At 27.0% G+C, this 12,146-nt stretch overlaps 1 protein-coding gene and 1 long non-coding RNA gene across 2 annotated transcripts; one reads left to right on the plus strand and one right to left on the minus strand.

Moving 5' to 3' along the window:
- Positions 1 to 5,206: 5,206 nt before the first annotated feature.
- LOC122522346 (saccharopine dehydrogenase-like oxidoreductase) lies at positions 5,207 to 8,227 on the minus strand. Its single transcript, XM_043643392.1, has 8 exons — positions 7,741 to 8,227; positions 7,364 to 7,550; positions 7,082 to 7,254; positions 6,503 to 6,819; positions 5,964 to 6,119; positions 5,786 to 5,873; positions 5,432 to 5,691; positions 5,207 to 5,355 (listed from the first exon to the last, which is right to left on the minus strand). The coding sequence occupies exons 2-8, from the start codon at positions 7,533 to 7,535 to the stop codon at positions 5,250 to 5,252; spliced, it is 1,272 nt and encodes a 423-aa protein (XP_043499327.1). The 5' UTR covers positions 7,536 to 7,550; positions 7,741 to 8,227; the 3' UTR covers positions 5,207 to 5,249.
- Positions 8,228 to 8,474: 247 nt separating this feature from the next.
- On the plus strand, positions 8,475 to 9,634 carry LOC122522189. Its single transcript, XR_006305002.1, has 2 exons — positions 8,475 to 8,604; positions 9,058 to 9,634. It is a non-coding gene; the product is annotated as an uncharacterized LOC122522189 (long non-coding RNA).
- Positions 9,635 to 12,146: the final 2,512 nt, after the last annotated feature.

Here is a 12,146-nt window from a genome sequence, read left to right on the forward strand (position 1 = left end):
ACTGGATATATTCATAGTTACACTACTTAAGGTTGTCTGATCACGATTGACCTTAACTACTTGCAATCCGTGGAGGAATTATGAAACTCGTGCACGTCTTACGAAACATTCGTTATGTCTATTTTACGAGCATTAATAATGATACTGTCGATACATTTCGATCTTTCAATGTGTAAATCTTTTAGTTTTACCGATTAAAGGAAACTACCGGCATATATTTCTAATACAAACATACATATGTACGTATTACTAATGTCTTTCTCATTAATTACTGAATTAATCGTTAGGCAAGATATATCATAGTCTTAAAAAGTATGTTAAATATATTTGAATGAAATAGTATGCACAATTATTACTCGAGCGTTAAAATATTATTCGATAAAATAAAAGGTATTCTGCATGTGCACACAATGAAATAGAAACAATTTTTTAGAACAAACAAAAATTGGTTTGGAGATTTTTTCTCAAGGACATTTTTTTACAAGATTTGAAAATCAACTTTACTTTTTAAATAGAACTATATATTTTCTTGGAATATTCTTATAGAGCATGAAAAACGAATAAAAATTATCTGCATGACCATATTATTCTCATCATTTATTCTCGAGATATTCACATTAAAGATAATTACTCTGTTCACCTTGAATATCTGTTGTTTGTAATAACATGAAAAAATGTTTAGTACAGAACTTGTATGACATAGATGGGGGTATATTGAGATGCTTATTTTTTTTTTACTTATTGTTAGGTGAAGGTGGAGAGGAGATTTCTCTTTTCTTATTGTTAGTGAAGATCATTCAAGATCAAATATTGTAATAAAGTAAACGTTCTTGCATTGCAGAAAATATTTGAAATTGCAACTATTTACGTCAGAGGTAAAAAAATGTAACTAATCACTTTTTTGTACTGAGCCTTAAAAGCATATAATTACCGATTAAAAATATTTCAAAAAAAAAAAAGATAAAACTCTAATCGATAAAAAGAAGTTGTATACGACAACATTTATCATTTATTAAAAATAACTGATTCCAGACGTTTCACAAGGACGACACAACGCTGCATCTAACAGGATCTATTTACGTAATTATAATTTATTGAACATCATTTGTTATTAAGCCTTCTTCTTTGTTAATTAATATTCCTTATTAGACGATGACACATAAGAGATTATAAAACAACTTTTGCTGCATTATATTATAATATTTTGTTTGGTAGTTTATCTACATAGAATTTTATGTGAATGATACAAATTCATATATTGTTAATTCGATTATGTTATAGATTTTAGATAAATTTTGTCTTATTTACGTTACTACCTAGTCAACAACGTGTTAACATATTAATTGAAAATATTTCATAACGTTTCGAGTTTCGATCATATTTATTTATAATTACGCATGATTTTTTTGGTTTGTTTTAATTATGTACCCAAAGTTAGAAAATAGATAAGATTCAGGTAATAACTTAGAATTTAATTAGTAGCTTCGATCAAAAGGAAGAGAAAAGATATCGGAAGAAAAACATGGATCAAATTAATCAAAAAAGTCTGGGTATGGTAACTTCATAGCTTTCATCTGACTTACATCAAAGAGCCGAAGGCAACTTTATCGATGTCATGAATCCCATGTCACGAGTATGTATGTAATTCGTTACGTTCACCTGTCATACTTGACTTGGCACGAGGCCAGTTAGTATTGTATATCGTTTTTATTCTCACCCTCAATAGTTAAAACAGTCATTAACATCGGCCTCGATAAAAATCACGAATCTCGATTGATTTCCGAGGTATCAAGATTTATCGACGACAAAAATATAATTCAGAAATTTTATTTGAGAATGAAAAATCTTCACCTAACCCACCCTCAACCCCTCAGCCCCAGTCCCTCTAACAAAAAACTATACAGAATAGAAAATAATCGTATATAATACATAGTAAATTAAAAGCTACTTAAATGAGCCAATAATTTGTAAATAATTTTTTAAAAAATATCAATTAATCTTTTTCATTAAGAAATCTATTAAACTAATTACAAATCTATTTCGTTTTATCAAAATTGTAAAATAATTTTTAGACTTGTAATTTTACAAGTATTGCAGCATCCCATGAATCAAAATGTTGAATTGACTTATTTGATTAATAATATTAATTGTTTAACTTTTAAATTGCATGGATGGGTTGAAAAAATATTGATAAGAGATATTTGGCAAGCATATTTTTTTGCCAAAACTTTTATTTTTTCTTATGTTAACTCAAAATTTTTCAACCCATTCACGTATTGCATTGAAAAATGCAAGTAATATAATAATAATAGATATTTAAAAATATTTTACCATTCACGCTTTTGTCCTTTCGCTTAACTGGATATGTATCATTGGCTCTTTGAATGGATTTAACGTCTTCCATAGTTAATAAAGATCGATGGATAATAATGTAGAAGTAGATGATTTATAATAAACGTTCTTTTCACGATGAAGCGCGTAAACTAATGCTTTGGTTTCGGACAAGAGAGCTTATATATCAGGAATGTAAAAAGTTGATTCACGGAACAAATTTCCCACTTATTCCCCCTCCCGTTTTATTCCTTTTTTTTTCATTTCTCCTTAACGGATTCTCGCTCTCTTTCCCACCACAACACTAGAGAACATACTGCATTTATTGTTACAAAATAGATTCATTCTTATTATTATATATCAATGATTTCTTCTTATGTTTATCACATATTTGAATTACAACGTTTAAAAAAATATCGGAGTTTATATATGCTACAATAAACATACAAATTACTATGACTTTGAAATAAGGTCAAATAGAAGTTTATATAAATCTTTTCTTTATCACGATACACCCTTATATAATGAATATACTTTCAGTAGGTAGAATCTATTAGCAATTGGATTGGTAGTTGAAGAATTATTTCTCCTTCGATAAAAAGTTTGCATGGCTCTGTGTTACATATCACGATCTTGGAAAAACCTTTGTAAAACAATCCTGTATTCCCCCTATCGTCCTATCTTTCTATCTTTACATCTCTCTCTCTCTCTCTCTCTCTCTCTCTCTCACATATACACTTTGGATTCTATTTAGCTTACTTCCGTCTCGTTTTCTCTCTTAGATTACCTGTTCAGGTATTTACAAAAGACCACAGACTCTAAATCACTTTGGAAAACCAATCCATTACAATAAAATTTCGTTAAGGTGATGATTCATTCGTCAACTTATTAATTGATTGAAACCTTTGTAACATAGCACAAAAATATGATGAATAATTAATAACTATACTTATATTGTATTAAAAAACTTTAACTTATTATCGTAATTTTGTATAATTAGGGAAAATGAATTCTCAACTAAAAGCTAATGGTAAAAATGAAATAATTGACAAAAACTTTATAATAATGATGATCATGCAACGATCGTTATTTATTCTTTAGTTAATGTGTTTGATAAAAAGTTCACGAATAAATAAATAAATTGTCATAATTTCTGCTTGGCTGATATAGTGTAGAAACTATGAAACATTTATGAAACAGTTAATAAAATTATATTATATAAGTAAATTATATATGGGCATTTAAATATGCATAATTTATGATTTTTGCAAAATAAAGATAGCACCGTACGTGCCGATAATTAACTATTACGATTATTTAAATTATAAAACAAGAATTTGAATTAAGGACATGAGTGAGGACCGATGTATTAGAATACGTGTATGAGGAAAAGGTTATTATTAAAGAAGTCAATTATTAAAGATAAAGATAATAATAAATAAGCATAAAAAATCTAATCTGCAGAAAACATAATAATGTTATTATTGTTGTTGTTGTTGTTGTTGTTATTGTTGTTATGTTACGTAACATAACAATTGTTTAAGTTTTTAACATAGTTCGATATTATATTTACCAGCACATACATTTATGTCGCACCTACATTACAAATATGTAATATTGTAATCGAAGTCATTAAAATAATATAAAAAATATTTTTAATTATAAATATAACGTAATTAATGTAACAAGGTTGATAGAATGAAAAAAAAATATACTTAATTTGAATCGGTCAGTTCGAAGGTTGATTTGAATTCGAAAGACCGCCATTGTAATTGACCTTCCGTTAAAAAAAAAGAAAAAAAAATCCGATCTATTTTATTACAAAAGAAATGATTCATACTTCTTCAAGAAATAGTATCTTTTCGAAGAAAATACTTTTTAAGAACCAACATTATCTGGGATTTCATCTTGGAATTTCCAACGATTATCTACGCATCTGGAACTAACGGAACATATGCGTGCGTATGACGTACATAAAATGTGCAATTTGATGACTAGGGAAAAATACACCATTGTCGCCAACCTACCGATTTCACTTCAAAGGTTGACGTCATAACCAATGAAATACAAAAATCATAACACACATATTAAATTTCTTATAAATAATTGGTATGAAAATCTACTCTCACCACGTTGTTCAATTTTTATTTATCCTTCTTCATTTTACATTATACATACAAGTATATTTTAAATTATTTTTTCTGCAATCGTATCTAATTATTTTCTTTGTTAACGATTATCCACAATATTTTTAAGAGAAATGTTAAATTTATTGAAAGTCAATTAAATGATTGAAATTGATTAATCGATGATGTTAACCATTTAAGAGATAAGTTTCTTCTTTTTGTTTTTTTTCTTAAATATTGTCCTAACGTGTGACGATATTTATATTGTTTTTATTAGTATATAATAGGACAAAAAGAGAGTGAGAGAAAGAACATTATGATTTTTTTTTATTAATAATACAAATGCAAAATTGCAAGTATTTAGTAATTAAATAAAACGAGCAAAAGATTAAATTTATTAACACCTGTAATTTCATAGTATTTAATGAAATTCTTACAAATCAAGCACCTTTGTTAGGAATATATAAATAAGTGTATCTCATTTTTGTAAGAGTACATTTTGTAAGTAATATAAAAATACCAAAAGCTATGCTTATCATAATTGTCAATCAATAAAATATCGTATTTTAGTACGATACGTATATCATACATATACATGTAATAGTGTACCTATATATTAATATAACTATATATATATATATATTTCTACTTTAAAAAAGTAAAACAAAAATAAATATAAATGTAATAATACCAAAAACCCATCAAAGTAAAAGCGAAAATAAATGTTAAAAAAATGACGAAAGAAAACATATTGAATTATGTACTTTACATCAGAACATAATAATAATACCTTCATTTTTCAATGGATGAAACAACTTCAAATTTAAGACCATGATTGTTTAATTTATTGATCAAAGAAGTCTTACTAAATGCAGCACCAGCAGTAAGAACCCCGCCACTAAAATAAACAAAAAATCATATATTATTGGACATAAAATTGTTACAGATAATATAAAAATGAAATGCATTTTTACCCTTGAGGCATTTTATCAGATTCCTTACAAATAGTAAGAGCGCTTAACAATACGCTAATAGCAGTAATATAATATACATTAGTACAAGTAACTTTTGTAATCATCTCCTTATTTGGTGGATCGGAATGAACGTCGGAAGGTTCGCTTAATTTTTCAGTCCAACCACGCGTTAAGAAAGTTATACATATTTCAATCTTGTTTATTGATTCTTCACTTGGCTCTTTGTGGCTCACAAGCCCGTTAGTAAATAGTTTGGGATGCTAAAAATAAACAATATTTTTCTTATTTCATGTGAAACTAATCATATTTTGTATACGTGAAAACATGTCATATTTGTCGCAAATATCAAATTACCTTCAATATTAAACTGCGTCCAAATGAAAATTTTATGAGAACAAGATTTATTAATAAAAGTATTGCTCCAATAATTTTCGTTAGAAATCTAACAAAGAGAAATTTTTAATTGATTAGGTGATGATTAAAATGTAAAAGAAAAAACAAGTTACATTTACATTTGAAGAAGAATACTAACTTGGTTTTGATACTTAAATATATTGCAATCTGAGCAGGTCTTTGATTATATTCTTGATACAAAAATCTTTGTGTGCGATGAACTATTGAATAATCTGGACCAGTGAATAACACTGAATAATTATTTGTAAAAGGAGATTTGTGCGGAAGCCAACGTCTAATATAAAAAAGATGTTGATATAATATTTTATAAGCAATTTTTAATATAGTCTAAATCGGGGCTTTTCAAACTTTTTTATTCGGCAGCCAGCTTTACCCGAGCAAATATTTTCGCCACCCTCAGTATAAACTCTATACTATCATAACTCTCACATACACTCTCTCACTAACATAAACTCACAGATATGCTATACAGTAGTATTGCTAAACTGATTTCCGATTCATTTTCGGTCATTTCCCGCCCACAAACATCGTAGTTTGACTCAAATTTCTGCAACCCCAAGTTTAGTTGCACGACCCTAAAAAACTTTGAGAAGCCCTGATCTAACTAATATTTATTTTAATATATTCAAAGATCAATTGTGTGATAATTCAACCAACTTTGTATTTAATTTGGGCTTAAGTTCTGGTAATTTTTTGGAAAATAGTTTCCTACGATTTTCACGTAATTTATCAATATTGCCCAATACAGCCATAAGACTTTCCAAAGTTGTAAAGTTTAGTATAGGTTTGCTAATCTTCACATGGTCTGGTATACTAAAGTATTCTTCAATGCTATTAACTTCCCCATCAAATTTTTGTTGTGTAAATATGATACCAAGATCTGAAGGAATGCTATCAAAACCACAAGCACTTATAATATAGACACCAGCTTTTTTTGCCGCTTCGTTATACTTCAACTGCATTTCTTCTATGAACTAAAAATAGATGAACATAAAAAAAAATTAAAATTATTTTTATGATAACAAGTTTGATGTATCTTTGGTTTTCTTAGAAAATGTTAACACATTAAGGACCGACCACGCAGTCCTATGACAAATTCTTTGGTTGAATATTTTTGATGTAATATGTTTCATAGTTCAAGTTATATGTAGTATGTAGCTAAACATTTCATCCAAACAATACCGGTCACAAATGTGTTAATAGTTTATCCAATACAAAAATAAAGCCAATAGATACCATAGTTTCTCCGCTTATATCAACATAGTGAGTTTTGGTATCTATACAAGCTTTAATAACAGGTTCTCCACAAAAAGCAAATGGACCGCAGCAATTTATTAGCACTTTTGCTTTTTCTACCATTTTTTTAATAGATTGTTCATCTTTTACATCCGCAATAATGATAGGAATACCTAGACAATTATTAAAGCATATCAATATCGCATACCTAATTTTGAAGATATTAATAATCATGAATATTCATATGTTAACTTATAGATTGAATTAAAACATAAATCTTACTAAGATCTGGTGCATATTCTTTAAGAACGGATTCTAGTGCCTCTTTCCTGCGCCCAGCTACTCCAAAAGTAAAATTATTTTCTTTAACATAATGTGCTGCTTCTTTAACCACATACTTTCCACTAAATCCAGTAGCACCAAATATTATTACATCCAATTTATTGTTCTCCATTTTGATAATAATACTCTAAGAAATACATACACAATATGCAAGATTTCAATTGTACTTTAAGATGATCACTTCATTAAAAAAAAAAAAGTAAGATAACTGCACTTGTAAAAAACATCTTAAATCTTTTTAAATAAAAAAATATAAGAACAATTTGTGATTTTTTATATTTAATAAATGTAATTTTTATGACAAAATAATTAATTACCTTATAATTTGGTTCTATATTCCTCTAAGAATCCAAAATTTGAAAATAAGCACAATTAATGATACAGTAATAAGAATGACGTTGTTGTATCACTATGCTCAAACAAGTATTTTCGTCTACTAATATTTTTTGTCCTTGATATTATTTATTATTTCAAGTAAAGCCAAAACCAAATTAAAACGTGTAATCTTTTAATGATTGATAAATAAATCTAATTATAATTTATAATGTCAATTATTAGATTGATTATCGAGAATATTTGACAATTCTTATGTTGCGTATAGTTTTGTATCTGAATGCTCACTTTGCTACGTTAATAGACTTGTAACTCTCCACATATGTTATATACCAAGCTGCGTAGAATTTTTTTTTACTATTATATCTATATGACATTAGAAAACATTACTAGATAAAAGAAAATACACTATTTAAAGAACTCTTGTATTCTGCAATGTGCCACACTATAATTATTTAAAAAAAAACTGGTAGGTAACATGTTTTTCTTATTGTTCAGAAAAGATGATATCATTGATAAAAAAATATTTGACGATGCATTCATTATAAATATATACATATATATGTAGGATTCGTGAAAAAATTGGGCCGTTGGACTGACTGGACCGGGACTCGAACCCGGGTCTTCCGCTTTCCGGGCGACTGCTCTTAACCATTGAGCTATCCAGGGCCCACCGTCCAATCTCCTCACGAATGCCTATTTAAGTGTTTGGCTTGGAGGTGCTCGCATCCCACATATATATATATTTATAATGAATGCATCGTCAAATATTTATATATATATCCTGAAGTAAATTTTGCAATAACAATGATTAGCAACTGTGGATGCATTAAGCTTTCAATGCAAATGTAAATACGTAATTTCTTCTTTTACATAAATAAAATCAGTCGTAATATAACAATAGAAATAAGATAAAATTCTCAATCTTTTTATAACATTAATTAATTTATTTATTCGTTCTGTATTAACAAATTAAACAGTTTAAAAAATTTGAATAAATTCTGCCTGTCATCCTGAGTCATTGGAGCTATGTTAAAATCTTATAATTGAAGTTAGCATGAACAAGGAATAATAAAAAAAAATTACCAGAACTTCATAGATAGAACGAAATATATTTTATTGAATAATATTACCGAAATATCGTTTTATAGAAAATTATTTAAAATTTATGCTTTAACCTTTTATAAAAGTTGATTATGTTATAAATATTTACTGACATATATAAATATATTTATGTTATAAATTTTGTATTTATAAACTGTATGCACAAAGTGTTGCAATCTATTTATTTTCTAATTCAGGGATATATGGAAATAATCCCCTAGAAGAGTGTTTCTCAACCAGTGGTCCGCAGAAAAATGGCAATTGGTATAAATCACACACACACACACACACAATTTTAGGTTCAAATTAAAACTAAATATCTAGAATTACAAAAAGAAGTCTTAACAATTTTCGACCATAACACTCTTAAAATCAAAAGCAAAAAATCGTTTATTAATAAATCCAGCTTGCACTTAGCAGTCATAAATATATCTCCCCTTGATAAAATAATTACTGAAAAGAATCAACAATGATTGCATTAATTTTTGATAGTATAATTTTTATTATGTTTCGCTTATTTATTTAAGTATTACTCTTTGCTTTTCTTCGGATTTTGTTTACTAATTTAACATTTTATTAGTTAATTTACTTTTGTATAGTTTCGTCGATTATTCTGTTTTCTTTTTTATTATTCTTAGAAAAAATATATATACACTAAATTTGTTAAACATTATAATAATTGATCCGTAATAAAATAATTAAAAAATTGATTGATTCACGGAATGTAATCAGTTGAGAAACGCTGCTCAAAATAAACTTGTACCTGTTTTTTAATGTTTTTTTTTAATTTCGTAATAAACAAATTTTATAGTCATCATTCTTTCTATACAGGGTGTCTGAGGTTTTTTCGTGCACACGTTATGAGCGTTTCTACGCTCAAAAATAAGACAAAAATGTTCCATAAACATAAGTCATTTGAAGTTTTATTCATAACGCTCACAAGGTGTGTACGAAGAAATCTCAGACACAATGTATATAAAGTTGTTTTGAGGTCTTTTCATAACAATACGCTTTATACTCCTGAAATAAAAATTATGTCAATAGTTATTACGTAATTAATGATTTAAAAAAAAATCATTTTAAAATTCGAAAAAACATTTTATTAATAAAATAAATATTATTAATAACAAAATAATGTCATACATAATATAATTTCTACAAGTTCTATTTTTTTTTTAAAGTCACAATATTGCGTATTTGTTGAACCGATTTTTTACATTGTCTTTTTGACATTTTAAAAATTACGAAAAATAAAAAAATTTGTAATCAACATCATACGTACGAATACGGATTGAATTTTTTTCGAAATATGCATGAGGTTGGAGGAGATCGAAGCTAAGAACAAAGAAAAATGGAATAAGGATTTATATCTGATCAAAGTTCGCTTGACAATGGATAAATTATTCTTGTCTCTTAACGCCAAACAGATATTACATAAACACCAAGGACATATATTATCCTACAATTTCTTATGATTTAGAGAATAAAGAATGATCGATCCTTAAATTTTACAAATTCTGTACACACACATAACACACTTTAAATACACAAAAAAACAGTTCCTATAACGAATCCGCACTGGCCGGGATCGCAATAAACGACAGTTACTTGTATATATAAAGACAAATAGAGATATAGATAAATAGATTCTTGCAATTAATAATCTTATCAATGAACACATATACACAAAATCTTGCAAAACGCAAAAAGTGGAAAAAAGAAAATCACGTAATATTTTATCTAATGAATTAATTGACAAGATATATTTCTCCATTTCAAATTCTATTAATGTAATTAACTTTCAGGGGTTGTAAAATGTAGAAGAACCGGGCCTGCATACGCAAATGGTATTGAATATCACGTGTATTGTATAATTAATAATTATTTTATTCTCTTATATTATATTTACATTGTTTGTTTGTCTTCTTTTAATGTTTATGACTTGTACTCAGCTAATAATAAATTAAAAATAGCTCGCTGCTTTTTTTTGAGAGAACATCACTTTGCAATTAAAAAATTAAACTAGCTGATTTCTATCACGGTGCGGCGCACATGTATTTTTCTGTTCACAAATATGTATTTTATGCATGTCTCTTATGTAATCCTATTCATTTATGTATGTATGTATGTATGTATGTATGTATGTATGTATGTTGGACACAAAATATGATTAACATATTAGCAAGACTCTATTATATTTAAATATATGCATATATATAAATCATCACTCTGTCCAAATTCTTATATGCTAATATATATTCTAATATTTATACAAATGCACACTAAAATTGCAAAATGTTATCTATTGATTAATAATTATAGTTTTATATGAATAAAATAATCTACAAAATAATTTATATATAGTTGTTGTTTTCGTTTTTATTCTTCTTCTTCTTCTTCGTGGTTTTTGTTTCCTTTCATTCTTTTTTTGTACAATCTAATAAAGGCATAGTATTATTTAGTGTTGAAGATGAGTTTAAATCGTAAAATAATTCATACAATTGTAATAAATCTTTTTTTTTTCATTGCGTGTTTGTTAAACACTTTTTATTCATTTTCGACAAATCAATTAATCCTTTTGATCACTTTCTTTTTTTTTATACGCGATTACAAAATTTCAGCACATATACATACATACATATATATATAAATATATACACATATATATTATTATATATGTATATACAAATATATATATAAAGATAGATAAGAGATATACGAAAAAATGGAATACTTTATAAAACACCACACAACATGATAAATGATGCGCATTCGGTATTCCTACTGAAAAGTGCTATATAAACGTCATGATTATCAAGAGTCGGATTAAAAAATATTTCAATAGATCAATGCTTTTCTCTTGGAGAGTGTCTTATAATTATACAATTAAAATTCTTTTTTTTTCTTTGTTTCATTTTCCTTTTCTTACGCATATCTCTACAATTATATTCGCCTATCTTTTATTGAAGCAGGGCTGAGAGAAGACATCAGTCTTCCTGTTACTATTTTAAAACAAATTTTTTCTTTTATTATTTTCTTTTTTTTCAGTAAGGAAACTTATACAATCAATCAATCTCTCTTTCTTTCTCTCGTAGGCCCTACAGTTAAAGATGGGATACAACCATTAATCTTATCCTAATATTTACATTATTTCACAATCTTATTTTCGGGTAAGACAGAAATTTGTTATATTTTAAAGAAATCATAACTCAAACATAGAGAATAATTATCGTCGATGTATATCCTTTCAGAGACAATTATGCCAATAACTATGACAATGGACTTT

The sequence above is a fragment of the Polistes fuscatus genome, unplaced genomic scaffold (genome assembly GCF_010416935.1).
Source record: "Polistes fuscatus isolate 324 unplaced genomic scaffold, CU_Pfus_HIC Scaffold5, whole genome shotgun sequence".
Lineage (NCBI taxonomy): Eukaryota > Metazoa > Arthropoda > Insecta > Hymenoptera > Vespidae > Polistes > Polistes fuscatus.